The sequence below is a fragment of the Elephas maximus genome, chromosome 9 (assembly GCF_024166365.1).
Source record: "Elephas maximus indicus isolate mEleMax1 chromosome 9, mEleMax1 primary haplotype, whole genome shotgun sequence".
NCBI classification, from domain to species: domain Eukaryota; kingdom Metazoa; phylum Chordata; class Mammalia; order Proboscidea; family Elephantidae; genus Elephas; species Elephas maximus.
This window is the reverse complement of record NC_064827.1, coordinates 73111002-73133562: the sequence shown is the minus strand read 5'-3', so window position 1 is coordinate 73133562 and position 22561 is coordinate 73111002. Positions and strand designations below refer to the sequence as shown.

The window sequence follows — 22561 nt, the reverse complement described above, 5'->3', positions numbered from 1 at the left end:
ATGTTTCTTACTGCTTAAACAAGCCTGCACTAAAGTGGTTTAAAAGTATACTTCATAGCAGGTAAAGACAATCACTAAAGCACTTTGGTGGCTTCACACGTTCCTCATCTCAGTTACTAGGGTCTTAGAGAGTAAGGAGATTATAGCAAAAGGCAATGTGATTGAAGTCTTTAATCTTGGCATAACTAATCAAGCCAGCTATGCAATATCTGAATAACATAAAGGGCAAAGTACATCCTCTGCTGGTTGGACTAGATGAAGAGCCACAGGGGGAAGAATTTGGATGCACCACTCTGATTCTTCCTTTTCATGCCTATCCTGCTGTCGGTGAAGAAGACTGAAAATATCAGGCACTGAGGAATGGGGATTATCATTAACAAGTGTTCATTGTAACCTTTATCCTCAGGAATGAGTGAATTTACAGAAAAACATCAATCCATTGCCCAGGTATTTTTCTGCTTGAATCTTCAGAATGTCTGTCTAGCAACAGAGACATAAGACTCCAAGCACCAAACAGATCTTATTCTGGGAAAGCCGCTTATTTAACTCTGGGCCAGAGCTGAGTTACCACTGGGATATAGAAGTAAATAACAGACAAAATCATTCCCCTTTGAGTTTTGTATATTAGTGAGAAGCCTATGCCTTAGAGACAAAATAGATTTAGAGTTTATTGTCCAAATTTGGGTAGTATTGGGAGTAAAATGGGGAGCTAATAAAAATGACACTGTAGCAGCAGACATAAAATGATATTTCTCTAGTCATCCAAGAAGGTATAGTCATCTGCTTAAGCAGGGTTTCTTTTCTTAATGAGGTAAAATTTACATGACATAAAATTTACCATGTTAAAGTGTTAGGAAACAGCTCACATCATGACACATAATGGTGCTCCAGAATCCAAAAAGTATCCAAGTCCTTCCCACAAATATCTGAGAGAGCTACACAGATGAATGTAACCGTGAGAAAAAGAATTTGAGTGCAAGTAATTTACTTTGGATGGTTCTAAGATGCAACTTAGGGAAATGGGGAGTAAGACAGAGAAAGCAGGGCAGCAACTGAAGGGTATGCTGTTGAGTAGGTTACTGTTGCAGGTAACACAGAAGAAATCCCCCAAATGTCTCTGAAAGTCAGTACAAAACACTCCTTAAGTTCTTTCACCAAAGGCAGAGGAAACCTAGATATATATTTCCAAACTTCTATCCACAATTTACTGAGGGATTTTTGTAGGAGTATTAACTCTCCACACTTCCAGCCTGTTCCATGCATTAAACCAAGCACGTCTCTAGACAGAAATACCTCAGAAAGTTGTTGGTACTTAGAGTAAGAAGTCGTTGGCATATTCAAAACCACTGAGCACTCAGAGATCTTCACAGGACTTGCCAGATTCTTCATAGTTCATCCCCTTGTCACTCATATTATTCTTTCCCCAAAGCAAGCTCAGTCTGTTACGTTATTGACAGGATATTTGCCATCATCATATGATCAAATCTTGTGTCTTCTTTTCTGCACAGTCTTACTTCCAAAAAAGAAAATAATGGTCTATTTGAATGCCGCTGAGCTTGCTGACTTTCATACACTGTCCTGAATTGTTAGGTGATTGACCTGAGATTGTTATTTTTCTCTACTTTGGTATCTACTATCATTAACAAAGGCCAGCCAACTGCTTGATCTTATAATTGCCAAGTGCCCATATCTTTCAGAGTGGTCTATCCATTTTATAAGGCTGTGCTTCCCTTCACACTGACACATCAGCTCAACTTACGTCAGGTGAGAATTTTAGTAATTATGCTACTTCTGTACTCTACAGCTATCCTCAATCTACCTAACACCAACAATGCGCTCTTCAATCATCAAATTATCCTAAGCCAGAATCCTATCCTGAATGCCTTCATAAGACCACTTTTGTACTTGCTGTCTGAGATAGAGGTCTTCCAGAGCAAGAACCTGAGGAAAGTATTTGAATACAAGTAGTTTTTTGGAAGGTAATTCCAGGAAGATTCAATAAGGGAGTGGAGATCTGAGACATGGAAAGGTAGATGGTCAATACAGTGTATGGCAATAGTAACTTACCACTGAGGGGAACTGGGATTCAGACCTCTGAGAAATGGTTCTCTTAGAACATGTCTCAGGGTTGTCCCACCCAATGTGTAAGATGACTGGGGTTTGATTCCACCAGCTCCTAACTATCTTTGACTAAGATATTCTTCTGAAACTGTTAAATCTCTATCCCATCTGGCCTGCCTGGTAGTGGACAGAGTTTGCACCTGTTCTTAGAAGAAGTAAAACAGTTCTCAGGCAGAGTCATAGGTGTTCACAGTAAGAAGTTAACAGCATGGACAAGGATTGTGAATGCCACAGAAATACGAGAAATGAAACTAACCCAAAACACAGTGGCTTAAAACAACAATGAGTTTATTTGATCACAATTCTATGGTTCAGCTGAGCAGTACTAGGCTGGTCTGGATTGTCTGTGGCTGGATGTTCTAGAAAAACTCCCTAACAACTGTAGGTCTCACTTGATATGGCCAGGATAGTTGGAACAGCTGTAGCGTCTCTTTCTGTAATTTTTCATTCTCTATTTTTTTTTTTTTTAGACTAGCATGTGTTTCTTTACAGGGCAGTTTCTGGGTTCCCAAAGAGCAAGCCACCATGCACATTTCCTTTCCAGCCTCTTAACATGTTTGCAAACACCATATGAACAAAACAAGTCACAACACTTATCTAAATTCAGTGTATACTATGGTGAAAATGTTCTTCTATTGAGTACATTTCCCAGAGCTCCTCTCATGTCCCTATTTCTCAGACTATAGATAAAAGGATTTAACATGGGAGTAACCAGAGAATATAATACAGCCACAATGATATCCTTGTCATTGGAGTTACTGGATGAGGGGAAAAAGTACAATCCAATAATAGCTCCATAGTATAGAGAAACCACAGAGAGGTGGGAGCCACAGGTGGACAAGGCTTTGCTGATTCCCATGGTTGAGGGCACTCTCAAGATAGTGGACCCAATGCAACCATAAGAGATCAGGATACATATGAATGGAAGGTTAATGACCACCACTCCCACAGCGAGGATAACCTGCTCATTAGTTGACGTGTCTGAGCTGGACAGCTTAAGTAAGGCAGAGAGGTCACAGAAGAAGTGGGGAAGAGTGTTGCCTCCACAGAAAGAAAGACGAGCCAGCAACAGTGTGTGCAATAGAGCACTGGCAAAGGATAAGACCCAGGACAAAATTACTAGCAGGAAACACAGGCTGCGATTCATGATGGTGGTATAGTGGAGGGGGTGACAAATAGCCACGTACCTGTCATAGGCCATTGAAGTAAGAAGGAAACTGTCAATAGCAGCAAAAAATAAGAAAAAATATACCTGAGAAATGCACCCAGCATATGAGATGGATTGATTCTGCATTTGCATGTTCATCAGCATCTTTGGTGCTGTGACTGATGAGAAAGAGATGTCATTGAAAGCCAAGTGGCTGAGGAAGAAGTACATGGGAGTTTGGAGGCATGAGTCCAGCCTGATGAGCAGGATGATGAGCAGGTTTCCTAGCACTGTGGTGAGGTACATGCCCAGGAACAGGGCATAGTATATGTCCTGTTGGTCTGGCCTGATGGGAAGCCCTAGGAGGAGGAATTCTGACAGGCTACTCTGATTATCCCTCCTCATCCTGTTCTTCTCTTTTTCTGTAGATCAAAAAAGAGATGGCAATGTGAAAGAATAAGATATTACTATGATGGTCACATAACCACAATGTGTACTTGAACTACTCAGTGTACGAATCTTGAATATCTCATGCTTTCTGCTCCATTAATGACAGTCAGTAACAGTCTAATCTTGGGCTATTATGGGTCTATCTAGAAATCAACAAAAGCATTTTGGAACAAAAGCATTTGGAGAAGCACCATGAAACCTCCGAATGATTTATCAGGTCAGATCAGGTTGAATCTTGAGATTAAGAATCTAGTGTGCAAGGCGAAGTAATTAACTGGTTGTTAGAAAGACTATTAAAATAAAATAAAATTTAAAAATTGCCATTGAGTTGATTCCAACTGATGGCAACCCCATGTGTTACGTAGTAGAACAGCATACCATAAGGTTTTCAAGGCTTTGATCTTTCAGAAACACATCACCACTCCTTTCTTCTGAGACAATGCAGGGTGGGTTTGTACCGCCAACCTTTCATTTGGTAGCTGAAAAAAGAGTACAAGAGAGAGACAGTCTAATTAGTCTATCATCTTCCTTTAACCCCTCTCTCCCTATTCTTCTCTCACACTCTTTGGTTAATATTTTATTTCCATGGATTTTGTAAGATGAGACAACCCAGTGGGCTGCTCTGCATCTGCCAGAAATCCAGATTTGTACACATGGTGAGAAACATCATAATTAACTACCCAAGACAAGGACTTTAACAACAGGAATCTATGTCAATACCATAACCGATCTAGGGGCATACCTTATAGTATAGCCCTCAGTCCTTACTTATCAAAATTCTTTCCCACTTCTCAACATTTTCAGTCTACCAGCACCCTTTCTATAGAAATTTTCATGGAATAGGGACTAAAAAATCTAATTTCTCTTCAAAGTTCTTACCTTATTTTTTCCCTCAGTTCAAACCAGAGTTCTCTTTTTGAAGTCTTCAGAACACCAGGGAAGTCATTGGCTTTGCCAGTCCCTTCCTAGAGTTGTTAAAGAAGAAGCCCTTTATAAGTGTTTGTCCAACCTACTTTACCAAATAACAACCTATCCCTTTCCTATGATTGTGCCCTAGTTTTTAGACCAGTAACTATTATCTGACATTTTTCTTATAATATTTATAACACTTCTACTCTGCTAGTACCATCTATCATTCCTTTCTCTTTCTGCTTCAGACCCATTACTATTAGACCTGCATGTGAACCTTTACAAAATAATAAATAAGAACGTGATGGTTCTAGCTATGAAAAAACACAACTTGTGTAATACATAAGGGCTATTAATCAATCTCAAGGTCCTTCTCTGGTAGCTGAGAGGAACCTCACTGTAGGAGTCATCAGTCACCTTGGTGTTAATTAAAGATGCCTTTATCTACAAATTCCCTCATCTTGACTTACGTGACCTTTAAAATCCCTGGGTCTTCAGTCTTCTCTGTTAAAAAATCCTGTCAGTAATTGGTTCCATTGCATTGTACACGTGAAAAATGTTGAAATGGCAAATGTTCTATCTGTATTTTTTTTCTCTCGTGAAGATCTAGAATCCAGTAAAACTGGACTGAGCCTCTAAGAGTCTCAAAGATACACTGGGAAGAGTTATCTGTTCACAGCCAAACAAGGTCCACGTATTCAGACACTTGTTCACAGCTCCTGAGCAATGGCTATGGGATCTAAATTTATAAATCATGAAGAGGACCCCAGAAGAAAAGTTCCCAAACCTCCAAATTAGAGGCAAACAACAAATAATCACTAAATTTTCCCTTGGCTTCCCTTGGGGGAAGAACCATTTGTTGATAGCAGGCAATAGGAGAGTTCAACCTTGGGGAATAATGGTAATAGCCACAAAGCATCTACTAGAGACAGTGATTCACAAAGTTTTTTGCCCTCTCAGTTTATACTGGGGAACATGTGATTAAAGGAGCCCATAATAAACCAAGTTGGAAGCTGTAACCCAGGTTTCTTGGCTCTGAACCTCACGTTATTAAAGAACTCCACGTTTGCACCAACATTTGGTGTTGTCAATTTTTGCTTTTTTCATTTTTGCCATTATACTGGGTTTGCAATCAGATCTTATTTTGGTTTTACTGTATTTTGTATTTCTATGTTGACTAAAGGGACTAGGCACTTATTTATGTACTTATTGAATCTGTTTTTTCTTGCAAAATGCTTGTTCAAGTCTTTTATTATTGAGTTTTTTACCTTTCATATTGATGAGTTTAGGAGATCTTTATATATCCTTGATACAAGCCCTTTGTTTTTTATTCTGTGTGTGTGTGTGAAATATTTTCTGTGGGTTGCCTACTTATTTTCTTGAAAGTGTTATTTGAGAGTCATACTTTTTAATTTTGATGAATTCTAATTGATCATTTTTTCTTTTGCATCTAGTTTTCTGTGTTCTCACTAACTAAGAAACCTTTGCTTCTCCAACATCACAAAGATGTCCTTTTTTCTTTTCTTCCAGTAGTTTTGTTGTTTTGGCTTTTACATTTAAGTCAGTCTGTACTCTTTTGTATCTGGCTGCTTTTGATCGATAACATTTTCTGATTTCCTCAATGTTGCTTAAAATAATTTCTAATTTTCCTTTTAATTTCTTCTTTAAATTGAGAGCTAGCTAAAATTCTTTTATGTTGTTTTAAATTATTCAGTTTATTTTCCATAAATCCTTCTCTTATTAGTTTCTAACTTAATTTCATTGTGATCAGAACACATAGTAAGTGTCTTAGTTATGTAATGCTGCTATAACAGACATACCACTAGTGGATGGCTTTAAAAAGAGAAATTTATTCTTTCACTGTTTAAAAGGCTAGAAATCCAAATTCATGCTGCCACCTCTAGGGGAAGGCTTTCTCTCTTTGTTGATTTTGGAGAAAAGTCCTTGTCATCAATCTTCCCCTGGTCTAGGAGCTTCTCTGCACAGGAATCTTGTGTCAAAATGACATGCTTTGCTCCCAGTGTTGCTCTCTTGATGGTACGAGGTTCCCCCTTTTAAAAAAAATTTATTGTTTTAGGTGAAAGTTTACAGCACAAATTAGTTTCACATTCAAAAATTTCTACACAGGTCATTTTGTGACATTGGTTGCAATGTGTTGGCACTATCCCCCTATGCCTTTAACCATGGGTTTCCCATGTCCATTTGTCGAGGTTTCCTGTACCTTCCTGCCTTCTTAACTTGGCTTTTAGGCAGGTATTGCCCATTTGGTCTCCTATACTCAATTGTACTAAGGAGAAGTTCATCATGTCTGCTACTGTTTGTTTTGTAGGCCTGTCTCATCTTTGGCTGCTCTTCCTTGTAGGCAAATGGATATTATCTTATCATGGAAAGCATTGTCCTTCAAGATATATCTTTAAATTTTCTTTATTTTATTTTAATAGATTTTTATTTGCTGTTTAATTTAATACATGGATGTGGTAAAAAAAAATTTAAATAATGCTAAAGTTTAATAACATAGCCAATAATGCCCCACTTTACTCCCACACTGCATCCTGGTACCATATATGACCAATTCCAATGTTCTTAGATATTGAAATATTCTTTTAGGCAATGAATGCAATGGCATTCCTCTTCAAGTTGTTATTCTGGGCATAGGAGACCATATGACTGTTCAATTCAAAATGGCCAACACCAGTCCATTTCAGCTCACTTTTTTTTTAATGCCTAGCTTAAGCATTCCATTTCATTTTTAATGAGTTCCGATTTTCCTAGATTTATACTTCCTACATTCTTCATTCTGATTATTAATGGATGTTTGCAGCTGTTTCTTCTTGTTTTGAGTCATGCCACATCAGCAAATGAAAACCCTGAAAGCTTGACTCTATCCATGTCATTAATGACAACTCTAGTCTGAGGAGGCAGCCCTTCCCCGGTCGTCTGTTGAGTGCCTTCCAACCTGAGGGGCTCATCTTCTGGCACTATGTCAGACAAAGTTTCACTGCTATTCGTAAGGTTTTCACTGCCTAATTCTTTTCAGAAGTAGACTGTCAGGTCCTTCTTCCTAGTCTGTCCTAGTCTGGAAGCTCAGCTGAAACCTATCCGCCATGAGTGACCCTGCTGCTATTTGAATACCAATGGCATAGCTTCCATCATCACAGCAATAAGAAAGCCCTCACAGTAATACAAACTGACAGTTAATACAGCCATTACTCAAATTTACGCACCAACCACTAAGGCCAAAGGTGAAGAAATAGAAGTTTTTTTTTTTTTTTACCAACTTCTAGAGTCTGAACTTGATCAAATATGCAATCTGGATGCATTGATAATTACTGGCGACTGGAATGGGAAAGTTGGTAACAATGAGGAAGGATCGGTAGTTGGAAAATATGGCCTTGGTGACAGAAATTACCCCTGAGAATACATGATGGAATTTTGCAAGATGAATGACTTCTTCATTGCAAATACCTTTTTTCAACAACATAAATGGTGACTATGCACGTGGACCTTGCCAGTTGAAATACGCAGGAATCAAATTGACTATGTCTGTGGAAAAACATGATGGAAAAGCTAAATATCATCAGTCACAACAAGGCCAGAGCTGACTGTGGACAATCAATTGCTCATATTCAAGTTCAAGTTGAAGCTGAAGAAAATTAGAACAAGTCCATGAGAGCCAAAGTACCACATTGAGTATATCCCACCTGAATTTAGAACCCATCTCAAGAATAGATTTGATGCCTTGAACACTAATGGCTGAAGACCAGACAAGTTGTGAAATGACATCAAGGACATCATACAGGAAGGAAGCAAGGGGCCATTCAAAAGAAAGGATAGCAGTGAAAGACCAAAATGAATGTCAGAAGAGACTCTGAAACTTGCTCTTGAAAGTCAAGTAGCTAAAGAGGGAAAGAAATGATGAAGTAACAGAACTGAACAGAAGATTTCAAAGGGTGACTCAAGAAGACAAAGTAAAGTATTATAATGATATGTGCAAAGACCTGTAGTTAAAAAACAAAAGGGAAGAATATTCTTGGCATTCTCCAGCTGAAAGAACCTAAGAAAAAATTCAAGCCTTGAGTTGCAATATTGAAAAATTCTCCAGGGAAAATGTTAAATGATGCAGAAAGCATCAAAAGAAGATGGAAGGAATACACAGAGTCATTACATCAAAAACAATTGGTCAACATTCAACTTTTTGAGGAGGTAACATATGATCAGGAACTGATGGTAATGAAAGAAGAGGTCCAAGCTGCATTGAAGGCACTGGCAAAAAACAAGGATGCAGAAATTGATGGAATATCAGTTGAGATGTTTCAACAAACAGATACAGCAGTGGAAATGCTCACTGATCTGTGCCAAGAGATTTGAAATATAGCTACCTGGACAACGTACAGGAAGAGATCCATATTTATGCCTCCCCCATAGAATGGTGATCCAACTGAATATGGAAATCATCCAATGATATCATTAATATTACACAGACTAAATTTTGCTGAAGATCATTCAAAAGCAGCTGCAGCAGTACATGGACAAGGAGCTGCCAGAAATTCAAGCCAAATTAAAAAAAAAAAAAAAAACATGGAATGAGGGATATCATTGCTGATGTCAGGTGGATCTAGGCTGAAAGCAGAGAATTCTAGAAAGATGTTCACCTGTGTTTTATTGACTATGCAAAGGTATTCAACAGTGTGGATCATAACAAATTATGGATAACATTGTGAAGAATAGGAATTCCAGAACACTTAATTGTGCTCATGAGGAATCTGTACAGAGACCAAGAGGTAGTCCTTCAAACAGAACAAGGGGATACTGCCTGGTTTAAAGTCAGGAAAGATGTGTGTCAGGGTTGTATCCTTTCCACGTACTTATTCAATCTGCATGCTGAGTAAATAATCTGAGAAGCTGGACTATATGAAGAAGAATGGGGCATCAGGATTGGTGGAAGGCTCATTAACAACTTGGGTTATGCAGATGACACAACCTTGCTTGTTGAAAGTGAAAAGAACTTGAAGCACTTGTAGATCAGACTACAGCCTTCAGTATGGATAATGCCTCAACATAAATAAAACAAAAATCCTCACAACTGGACTGATAAGCAACATCATGATAAATGGAGAAAATATTGAAGTTGTCAAGGATTTCATTTTACTTGGATTCACAATCAATACCCATAGAAACAGCAGTCAAGAAATCAAATGATGTATTGCATTGGGCAAATCTGCTGCAAAAGACCTCTTGAAAGTGTTAAAAACCAAAGATGTCACCTCGAGGGCTAAGGTAAGCCTCACCCAGATCATGGTGTTTCCAATTGCCTCATATGCATGTAAAAGGTGGGCAATGAGTAAGGAAGACCAAAGAAGAATTGATGACTTTAAATTATGTTGTTTCTGAAGAATATTGAGTATACCAAGGACTGCCAAAAGAATGAACCAATCTGTAATGGAAAAAGTAGAGCCAGAATTCTCCTTAGAAGCAAGGATGGTGTGACTAAGTCTCATAGACTACATGTTATCAGGAGGGAACAATCCCTGGAGAAGAACATCATGCTTGGTAAAGTATCAGCAAAAAAGAAGACCCTCAACGAGACGGATTGAAACAGTGGCTGTAACATGGCTGTAACAAGGGGCTCAAGCATACCAAAGATTGTGAGAATGATGCAGGCCCATGCAGTGTTTCTTTCTGTTGTATACGGAGTATGAGTCAGGAACGACTTGACGGCACTGGGTTTTTTGTGTTTGAGTCAGAACCGATCTGAGGGCACTTAAGAGCAACAACAACAATCTTTGGCTGAAAGGTGAAATTTGGGAGTGGCTTGAGTTCTGAGTTAATAGGGTATCTGGGAGTCATAATCTTGAGGGTTTCTCCAGTCTCTGTCAGACAGTAAGTCTGGTCTTTTGTTGTGAGTTTGAATATCATTCTACATTTTTCTCCTGCTCTGTCTGAGACCCTCTATTGTGATCCCTGTAGGAGCAGTTGGTGGTGATAACAGGGCATCATCTAGTACTGGGCTCAGGCTGGTGGAGGCTCTGGTTCAAGTGCTCCATTATACCTTTGGGGTAATATTTTTTTTTTTTTGTCTTTGGTTTTCTTCATTCCTCTTTGCTCTGAATGTAATGGGACCAATAGATGTAGTTTAGATTTTTGTTGTTGTTGTTGTTGCAAAACCATACACAACCTAGCATTGGCCTGTTCATCCCTTTTCCATATGTACAACTTATTGACATCAGTTACATCAGTCATGCTGTGCAAACTTCACCCGTATTTCCCATTTATATAAACAAAAAGTGAATATTACCCAGAATGTACTTCTCCCTCTTCCCTCACCCCTGTAACCACTAATGAACACTAGTTTCTGTGTATTTACCTATTCATGTCAAGTCATGTCATGAGAACATACAAAAAATTGTAGGATTTGCTTTTTTGTGATTGACTTATTTCATTCAGTATAAAGTCTTTCAGGTTTGTCCATATTGTAAGATGTTTCGGGAACTCATTTTACTTCAACATGGAGTAGTATTGCATTACATGTGTGTACCCACATTTTACTCATCCAGTCATTTGCTGATGTGCACTTAGGTTGTCTCCATCTTTTTACTATTGTTAATAGTGCTGCAATGAACAAAGCTGTGCATATGTCTGTTCATGCACTTCTATTAGAACCCCAGGGCATATACTTAGGAGTGGAATTGCTGGGTCATTGTTAGTAGTATTTTAAATAAACTGATTTGGCTAGGTTCTCTAGAGCAGCAAAATTAGTAAAGACTATAAGTGCTTATATAGAGAGATTTATATCAAGAAAATGGCTCAGGCAATTGTAGAGGCTGAAACTTAGCAAGTCCATGGGTCAGGAGAGAAGCCTCTCTTGAGAGAACTTGGAAAATCCAAGACTGGCAGGTCAGACAGCAGGGCCCTTGCTCACAGGCATGAAGACTGCTGAGTTCCAAGATCAGCAGGCAAGGCGGTTGTTAAGCTGCTAGCTCAAGTCCCAAGTACCAGAGGTCAGAAGAACAGGAGACAGCTGCAGGATTCAGAACTAGCAAAAGTCCCTGAGTCTTGCCAGAAAATCCACTTATATTCATGCAAGTTACACCCCCAAGGAAAATCCCTTTCAACTGATTGGCTACTCACAACAGACCCCATCATGAAGGTGATCACATTATATCAGATTTCATCATGGAAGTGATCACATCATCATATGACTGCCAAACTACATCTTAACTGCGAAACCACTGAGAATCATGACCCAGCCAAGTTGACATACAATCTTAATGATCACAGTAAGTAATACTTTTCAATTTACTGAGACTTGTTTTGTGGCCAAAAATACACTCTGTCTTGGTAAATATTAAAAACTGTATACTCAGGTTTTTTCTGGGGGGAGAGGTTAAGAATGTCCTATAAATACCAATTAAATTGATTCATTTGTTGTTCTTAGCTGCCATCCAGTCAATTCCAACCCATGGTGACCTTGTGTGTAATACAATGAAACACTGGTCAGTTCATAAGGATTGTTCAAATTTTCCACATCTTTATTGATTTTCTGTCCACTTACTATATCAATTATGGAAAGAGGATTTTGGAATGGTTCAACTATAACTGTGAATTTATCTTTTTTAATTCTCTATCAGTTTTTATTTCACATATTTTTAAGCAATTGTTACTGTGTGCACAAAAGTTTAGAATTCTTAGCTTCTGTGAATATCTTCACCCCTTTATGATTAAGAATGACTCTCTGCTTTATTCTGGATAATATTATTTGCTCTGGACTCTACTTTTTTTATATATTAATATAGCCATTCTAGCTTGCCTTTAATAAGTATAACATAATATATTCTTTCCAAACTTTTACTTTTAACCCATTAGTCATAATAATTGTTTTAATGCCCTTATCTGCTCAAATTATCATCTTCATCATTTCTGGTTAAGTCTCCATTGACTGATTTTTTTCCTTGTTCTGGGTTGTATTTTCCTGCCTTTTCCCACCCCTGGTAAAATTTGATTGGGTGGTAAACGTTGTGGATTTTAATTTGTAGATTTTGGATATTTTTGTATGCCTACAGATAGTGTTAGCTTTGTTCACAGATGCAGTTTTGCTACATGGAAAAATTTTTATCATTTCAGGTCTTGTTTTCAAGCTCTGTTAGGTGGGACCAAAGCTTCACTTAGTCAAGGGCCAATTTTTCCCCACTACTGAGACAAGACATTTCTTAATGCTCTTGATGCCTCCTGAATTCTAAGGTTTTTAACATTCACAGTTGGGAAAAAGCACTATTCCTAGCCACATGTGTGCCCTCGGAACTATTCATTTTATGATTCATTGTAATTTTTCATATTAACAATTGTTTTACAACTTTGTGATACTATCACTGAAAATGTTTCTTAATGTTTAAATGAGCTCACACTAAAGTGCTTTAAATTTATACTTCATAACAGATAAAGACAATCACTAAAGTACTTTGGTGGCTTCACATTTTCCTCATCTGAAGTACTAGGGTCTTAGAGAGTAAGGAGATTATAGCAAAAGGCAATGTGATTGAAGTCTTTAATCTTGGCATAACTAATCAAGCCAGCTATGCAATATCTGAATAACATAAAGGGCAAAGTACATCCTCTGCTGGTTGGACTAGATGAAGAGCCACAGGGGGAAGAATTTGGATGCACCACTCTGATTCTTCCTTTTCATGCCTATCCTGCTGTCGGTGAAGAAGACTGAAAATATCAGGCACTGAGAAATGGGGATTATCATTAACAAGTGTTCATTGCAACCTTTATCCTCAGAAATGAGTGAATTTACAGAAAAACATCAATCCATTGCCCAGACATTTTTCTGCTTGAGTCTTCAGAATGTCTGTCTAACAACAGAGACATAAGACTCCAAGCACCAAACAGATTTTATTCTGGGAAAGCCACTTATTTAACTCTGGGCCAGAGCTGAGCTACCACTGGGATATAGAAGTAAACAACAGACAAAATTATTCCCCTTTGAGTTTTGTATATTAGTGAGAAGCCTATGCCTTAGAGATAAAACGGTCTTCAAGTTTCTTGCCCAAAGTGGCATATTATTGGGAGTAAAATTGGGAGCTGATAAAAATGACACTGTAGCAGAAGACCTAAAATGATATTTCTTTAGTTATCCTAGAAGGTATAGTCATCTGCTTAAGCAGGGTTTCTCTTCTTAATGAGGTAAAATTTACATGGCATAAAACTAACCACGTTAAAGTGTTAGGAAACAGCTCACATCATGACACATAGTGGTGCTCCAGAATCCAAAAAGTATCCAAATCCTTCTCTCAAATAGCTAAGATATCCACACAGATGAATGTAACCCTGAGAAAAAGAATTTGAGTGCAAGTAATTTGCTTTGAAAGAGGAGGCAGGGCCAAGATGGCAGAGTAGTCAAATGCTTCCGGTGATTCCTCTTATAACAAAAACCTGAGAAAACTAGTGAAACGGTTATGTATATGACAAGCTAGGAGCCCTGGGCATCAATGGCAAGTTAGGAAATTGGACTGAGTGGCAGGGGCGGGGAGAGATGGTTCAGAAGAGGTGAGGAGTTGCTGGACCTTACTCGGTGGAAACTGGCTCCCCTCAGGCACGATCCCCTTGAGCAATCGTGGAGGGGCTGGTGGCAGCGTTCAGTACCTGGTTTCCTCAGAGAGACACAGCCAGCCTCACAGCCCACTCACACCTCCAGAGCCAGAGAAGAACAGTACCCTTGGCAAAAGCTAAGTACTTTTGCTTATTTTACCACACCCCTAGCCCACAAACCTGGCTTCAGTGGCTGTCGATTTCCCTGGGCCTGAGATAGGTTCTGCTGCATGTCCTGAGCCATTCTCCTGGCCTTGGAGAAGGAATAAATTAACAATTGGGGGAAAAGACAACTTGCCAGCTCCACTATGCTGGGGAGCTCAGGACAGAAGCACCTCTTGTCGAGGTACAAATGGTCTGCAGACTTTGAATACCTTTCATCCCTGCATGGGACCTGTATGGACCCATTTCAGGAGATTAGGCCCTTGTTACTGAAATGGTGTATGTGCTTGTGATCTGACTTCAACAGTTTCAGCTGTATGGTGGAGAGGTGGGTTTTTTATGTTTGATACCACTTTGCCTATTAAGCAGAGTCCTCACCTACCCACATCAGGGGCCTGAGGACTGGTGGGTCCACTCACATCATCTAGCCACCCACGACAGGTGTCCAAGGATAAGTGGTCCCTCCCAGTCTTTGCAACCAAAAGTGTTGGGTGCCCATGGTCAAGCTACAGAACCCACCCATTTGTACACTCTAGGGAACAGGAATGTGCTTTCCTCACAGAAACTCAGGGAATGGTTTCACTCCCATGCCTTTGTTCAGAGCATGACCCTGCTGCAACCATGTACCTGTGCCTACACCAGTGGCCCCTGCCCCTCTAAGAATATAGGGCAGAGCCTGTAACACATACTTGTTGACCAACCACCTGGACACCTGAGCTGAATCCATACAAGAAAAATGAGCAGACTCCTAGGCTCATATACATGATAATAGCTCTAGCCACCTGGTGTCAGGAAGTTAGAGCTTCAAAGGCACAAATAATCAAGCTAGCTCACAAAAGCAGCATATATGGGCATATCAAAACAAAACAAAGCAAGAAGCTAGGATAGTTAGCAGACATAAAATAAATTAATACAATAACTTATACACAGCTCAGAGACAACAGTCAAATCACATAAAGGAGCAGACCATGATCGCTTCAACAAGCTCTCAAAACAAAGGATCAAGGAATCTTCCAGATGAAGGAATTACCAGATGCAGCATACAAAAGATTAATATACAGAACTCTTCAAGGGATCAGAAACAAGATCAGGCAAAAGACAACAATCCAAGGAGTACACAGATAAAGCAGTTTGAAGAAATTAAAAAGGTTATTCGAGAACATAATGATAAATTTAACAGACCGCAAGAATCCATATAGAGACAATCAGAAATTCAGAAGATTAAAAATAAAATTACAGAATTAGACAACTCAATATAAAGTCACAGGAGCAGAATAGAGGAAATGGAAGGCAGAATTACTGAGATGGAAGATAAAACACTTGGCACAAATATATTCGAAGAAAAATCAGATAAAAGAAATTTAAAAAATGAAGAAACCCTAAGAATCATGTGGGTCTCTATCAAGAGAAATAACCTAAGAGTGATTGGAGTACCAGAACAGGGAGGGATAACAGAACATACAGAGAGAATTGTTGAAGATTTGTTGACAGAAAGCTTCCCTGATATCGTGAAAGATGAAAAGATATCTATCCAAGATGCTCATCGAGCCCCATATAAGGTAGATCTCAAAAGAAAGTCACCAAGACATATAGCCAAACTTAGAAAAACCAGAGATAAAGACAGAACTTTAAGAGCAGCTAGGGATAAAAGATAAGTCACCTACAAGGAGAGTCAATAAAAATAAACTCAGACTACTCAGCAGAAACCATGCAGGCAAGAAGGCAATGGGATGAGTTATATAAAGCATTGAAGGAAAAAAATTGCCAGCCAAGAATCATATATCCAGCAAAACTGTCTCTCAAAGGTGAAATTGGACATTTCCAGATAAACAGAAGTTTAGGGAATTTGTTAAAACCAAACCAAAAACTACAAGAAATACTAAAGGGAGTTCTCTAGTTAGAAAATCAATAATATCAGATATCAACCCAAGACTAGAACTTTAGCTTTAACTTTAAAATCTATTTTGTCGGGAATTAATACTGCCACTCCTACTCTTTTTTGATTGTTGTTCGCTTGATATATTTTTTTCCATCCTTTGAGTTTTAGATTGTTTGTGTCTTTAATTCTAAGGTGTGTCTCTTGTAGGCAGCATATAGATGGATCATGTTTATTATCCATTCTGCCACTGTCTCTTTATTGGTGCATTTAGTCCATTTACATTCAGCATAATTATGGCTAGATATGAGTCTAGTGCTGTCATTTTGAAGTCTTTGTGTGTGTGTGTGTGTGTGTGTGTGTGTGTGTGTGTGTGTGTTGTTGACAGTGTCTTTTTTTCCTTTAATTTTTTGTGCTGAGTACTTTTTCTTTATATGTCTTTTCCTCTTTTTCATTGTTTTTGATTTTGTTTTTAGTGAGTCTTTATGTTTTTCTTGTATTTTATTTTGATATGTAGAACCGTTTTCTCCTTTGTGGTTACCTTAATATTTACCCCTATTTTTCTAAGTTTAAACCAAACTTTTATTTCTTTATATTGCCTTGACTTCCTCTCCATATGAAAGATCTGTGACTACACTTTTTAGTTCCACTTTGTTTGTTTAATGTTGTCATCTTCTACATAACGACATTGCTGTTCCCCTGTTTTGAGCATTTTTTATCTGATTTACTTTTGTGATTTCTCTAACTGGGTTGATATCTGGTTGCTCTGTCCTGTGTTCTAGTCTTGGATTCTTATCTGATGTAATTTATTTTTAATCTGAGGACTCCCTTTAGTATTTCTTGTAGTTTTGGTTTGGTTTTTGCAAATTCCCTAAACTTCTGTTCATCTGGAAATGTCCTAATTTTTCCTCCATATTTGAGAGACAGTTTTGCTGGATATATGATTCCTGTCTGGCAACTTTTTTTTCCTTCCAGGATTTATATATGTCATCCCATTGCCTTCTTGCCTGCATAGTTTCTGCTGAGTAGTCCAAGCTTATTCTTATTGACTCTCCTTTGTAGGTGACTTTTTGTTTATCCCTAGCCACACTTAAAACTTTCTCTTTCTCTTTGGTTTTGGCAAGTTTGATTATAATATGTCTTGGTCACTTTCTTTTGGGGGGATCTACCTTGTGTGGGGTTCAATGAGCATTTTGGGTAGATAACTTTTCATCGTTCACGGTATCAGGGAAGTTTTATGTCAACAAATCTTCAACAATTCTCTCTGTATTTTCTGTTCTCTCTTCCTGTTCTGGTATTCAAATCACTCATAGGTTATTTCTCTTGATAAAGTCCCACGTGATTCTTAGGGTCCCTTCATTTTTTTAGAATGCTTTTATCTGATTTTTCTTCAAATATATTGGTGCCAAGTGTTTTATCTTCAATCTCACTAATTCCGCCTTCCATTTCCTCAATTCTGCTCCTCTGACTTTCTATTAGTTGTCTAATTCTGAAATTTTATTGTTGATCTTCTGAATTTCTGTTTGCTGTTTCTCTGTGGATTCTTGCAGCCTATTAAATTTGTTATTAAGCTCTTGAATAACCTTCTTAATTTCCTCCACTGCTTTATCTGTGTCTTTCTTGGCTTGTTCTGCGTTTTGCCTTTTCTTCTTCCTGATCCCTTGAAGAGTTCTGTGTATTGATCTTTTGTATTCTACCTCTGGTAATTCAGGAAGGTATCTTCTTCTGGAAGACTCCATGATTCTTTGTTTTGAGAGCTTGCTGAAGTGATCATGGTCTGCTTCTTTATGTGATTTTATATTGACTATTTTCTCCAAACCATCTGTAAGTTATTGTATTAATTTTTGTTTGCTTACTGTGTCCTAGTGTCTTGCTTTGTTTTGTTTTGATATACCCTAATAGGCTACTCAAGTGAGCTACTTTGATTATTGGTGCCTTTGAAGATCCAACTTCCTTTCACCAGGTGGCTAGAGCTATTACCATGTATATGAGCCTAGGAGTCCATTCACTTTTCTTGTATGGATTCAGCTCAGGTGTCAGGTAGTCAGTCATGAAATGTGTGGTGCAGGCTCTCACCTACAGTCTTAGAGGGTAGTTGGTGTAGGCACAGGTGTCTGGTTGTAGCAGGCGGTCATGCTCTAAGCAAGGCAGGGTTGCTGACAACTGTTCCCCGAGTGTCTGTGAGGAGAGCATGTCCCTTGTTCCCTAGAGCACACAAGTGGGTGGGCTCTGCAGCCAGACCATGGGCACCCAGTGCTTTTGGTTGTAAGGACTAGGAGGCACCACTTATCTTTTGATGGACATCAAGGGTGGCTATGTGGCATGGCTGGAGCTACCAGTCCTCAGGCCCCTCATGTGGGTAGGTGAGGACCGTACTTAATAGATAGAGTGGTGTCAAACACCAAAAATCTGCCTCTCCACAACATGGCTGAAATACTTGAACTCAGACCTCAGGAAACGCATACCGTTGGACTCTGCCATTGTGGGTCTAAGGTGTTGAAATGGGCTTACAAGGTCCATGCAGGGATTAAAGACATTCAAAGTCTGTGGACTGCTTGTGCTTTTACCCAGGCAGAGGAGCCACTTCTGCCCTGATTTCCCAGCTTAGTGGAGCCAGCAGGTTATTTTTTCCCCATTTTTAATTTTTTCCTTCTCCAAGTCTGGGAGAATGGCTCAGAGCATGCAGCAGGACTTATCTCAGGCCCAGGGAAAGCAACCACCACTGAAGCCAGCTCAGGGACTGCAGCAGAGAGAGGAGGGATCAGATAAATGGGAAAGAGTTCTTTTGAAAAGGTGTTTTTTGTTCCGTGTGGTAAATTAGACACAAGTACTTATCTTGTGCCAAGACCACTGTTCTTTGTTGATTGCAGAGGCATGAGTAGACTCTGTGCCACTTGCACCATCTTGCTGAGGAAACCATGTCCTGAACACTACTGCCAGCCCCACCACAGTCACACCATGGGATCAGGCCTGCAAGGTGCTGGTTCCCACCAAGTCATGTCAGGCAACTCCTTGCTGCTTCTGAACCATGTCTTCCTCCCCCCTGCTGCTCATTCCAACTTCTTATCTTTGCCTTTGATGTTCACGGTTCCTATCTTGTCATATATATAATCGATTCACTTATTTTTTCAGATTTTTGTTGTAAGAGGGACCACTGGAAGCATCGGACTACTCCACCATCTTAGCCCTGCCTCAGAAAATGATTTCTTTGTTAACAATTGAATAATGAGCACATAACATTAATCTTCTAGCTGGCATTGAAGAAGTGCAACCAAAGATGTATGGACTCAACTAGGAATCAATTTTGTGAAGGGTTTAGTAAAATGCATCTCTTCAAATGGTTTTCTGTAGTATTGTGGCAAGCCTGCAGCAATAAAATGATGACTCTACAGCCTAGGGGCAGGAGACAAAAATTCCTGGAAATTATTCTACCCTCCAGGGTCCAACCACGATGATGGAATATCAGTTTGCTCACTTTTTTGTTTTGATAGTGAAAGTGCTAGAGAGTGTTACTGGTGTCCTCTAAACAGTGTGAGGTTCAGAAACAAGAGATCTGTTGTTTACAAACTTAACCTCCATTTGGGTTGTTTCCAGTGTAAACTGAAAAGGCAAAGAGTTCCATGAATCACCACATTCCTAGTATATGCTTTGTGATTATTATCATTATTCCTCCAAGGGTGAACTCTCCTATTGCCTGAAAAAGAAGTTCTTCCCCCAAGGGAAGTCAAGGGAGAATGTAGCAATGATTTGCTGTTGCTCTCTAATTTGGAGCTTGGTGTCAGGGGACTTACCCTCCCAGGTCCTTTCTGTGTTTTGTAAGGTAGAACTCCAGCCAGTGCTCAGGAGCTGTGAACAAGAGTCTCTGAATATATCTACCTTGTCTGGTTGTGAACTGATAACTTTTCTTCCTTTTTCAGTGCATCTTTGATTTAGAGACCATACCTGCATCACAGGACTCTGGGTCTTCTAACAAGAATGGAAGAACCATCCCACACTTTGTAGCTGAAGGAATCTGTGCTTTTCATATAAGAAACCATGTCAGAGAAGAAGTAGAATTCACTTTCTTCATCCTGTATCAGTGGTATGGAATCAGTGGTATGGAATCAGTGGTATGATTTTATGTAGGTGTGTCAAGTGTGTGCTACTGATTCCTAGCATGAAATACACTTCCTCAAACCAACTTCATGTAGAGTAGTTTATCTCAAACTGATAATCTACCCAAAATTTAGAGGATAGGGCAAACATATTTTCTCTCATTTATCTTTTGTCCTCCATTCGAGTCATGTTGGTTTTTCCTCCAAATTTTATCCTACATTTCTTCAATTGTCTTCTTCTCTGCTGTCACAATCCGGTATAAGTAGCTAGTATTTTTACCTGAACTACAGTAATATTGTCCTATTAAAATTCCTCCTGACTTTCTTGCCTTACTATAATATGTTCACCCAGTAGTGGGCAAAATATTCAAAATTTTTCAATCACTTTTCTACTTAAAGATTCTTATGGCTGTTTTATTGTTCTGAGAATAAAATTAAAATTTTTATCATGGCAGAAAAGGCCTTAATACCCTGATTTCTAGATAATTCTCCAACCTCATATCCTTCTTTTGCTAACCAAGCTCCTGTATTTTTTCTGTTCCATAAATACACTAAGCTCTTTCTTCTCTCAGAATCTTACACTTGATATTCATTCTGACTAGAATGGCCTTCTCTAGAATCTTCACATGGCAATCTCTTTCTTATTATTTGACTCATTTCAAAGAACCCACTAGAAGAGGCTTCTTTACTACCTTAGCTTCCTGTAATCAAAAATATATATTAAAATGGAAAATGCACATGCCTTGAAATTCTATTTCTCAGAATTTATCCTATGTTTTCCCATTGCAAATTAATATTGAACAATGCTATTATTCGTAATATGTTTGGAAATTGGAAAAAATATAAATGCTTATTAGACAACAAATTTGCATACCTATTGGTATAAACTGGGTATTAACATGTTATTCACTATCAAACCTGAATGTGTAATTTTTCTCAGGTAAAATTATAAAGTTAATTTTTTTTTCCTGGAAATATTTAGATAACATAAAATTTGCCAGTTCAATGCTTTTCACCAATTACACATAGGATGTTTAGCATTTTGTTTGTTTGTTTGTTTAGCAAAGAGGACTGAAGAACTAGATATTTTAGAGATCATGTCAATCAAGTTGAGAGAATTTGTAGATAACAGAATCTCTACTTAACCTCTTAGATGACTGAGGACTCTTACAGGGAGGCACCTCTCAGCTACCATAGAATGACCTTGAGACTGATTAGTAGTTCTTATATAATACGTGAGCTCTGTTTTCTAGTAGTTAGAACCATCATGTTCTTATTTCTTATTATTTTGTAAAGGTTCATATACACAGATCTACGACTAATGGATCTGAAGCAGAAAGAGAAAGGAATGATAGATGGTATTAGCAGGGTGGAAGTGTTATAAATATTATAAGAAAAATATCAGATATGAGTCACTTGTATAAAACCTAGGGTAAAATCATAGGAAAGTGCTAGGTTGTTATGTGGTAAAGTAGGCTAGACAGACACTAGGATGTGATGGGCAAAGCCAATGAATTTTCTGGTGTTCTGAAGACTCAAAAAGAGAATTCTGGTTTCAACTGAGGAAGAAAATAAGGTAGGAAATTAGAAGAGAAAATAGAATTTTTTCTTCCCCATTCCATGAAAATTTCCATAGAAAGGGTGATGGTAGACTGAAAATGTTGAGGAGTGGGAAAAAATTTTGATAACTAAGGACTGATGGCTATACTATAAGGTATGCCCCTAGATCCTTTATGTTATTGACATAGATTCCTGTCCTTAATGTCCTTGCCTTGGGTAGTTCCTTATGATGCTTCTCACCATGTGTGTAAATCTGAATTTCTGGGAGATGCAGAGCAGCCCACTGGATTGTCTCATTCTACGCAATCCATGGAAATAAAACACTAACAAAAGAGTGTGAGAGAAGAATAGGGAGAGGGGTTAAAGGAGCATGATAGACTAATTAGATTGTCTCTGTCTTGTAATCTTTGTTCAGTCACTAAATGAAATGTTGGCAATATGAACCCACCCTGCATTGTCTCAGAAGAAAGGAGTGGTGATTCATTTCTGAAAGATCAAAGTCTTGAAAACCCTACGGGGTGCTGTTCTACTCTGCAACACATGGGGTCACCATGATTTGGAATCAATTCAATGGCAACTATTTATTTTTTTTATTTTTAATAACATTTCTAACAACTGGTTAGTTGCCTAGCCTTGCACCCTAAATTCTTAATC

The 22561-nt window shown here is 38.6% G+C and overlaps 1 protein-coding gene across 1 annotated transcript; it reads right to left on the bottom strand.

Annotated features, from left to right (window-relative positions):
* Nucleotides 1–2734: 2734 nt before the first annotated feature.
* Nucleotides 2735–3673, bottom strand: LOC126082464 (olfactory receptor 50-like). The gene has a single exon (XM_049894978.1). It carries the CDS (start codon nt 3671–3673, stop codon nt 2735–2737), a length of 939 nt encoding a protein of 312 aa, XP_049750935.1.
* Nucleotides 3674–22561: the final 18888 nt, after the last annotated feature.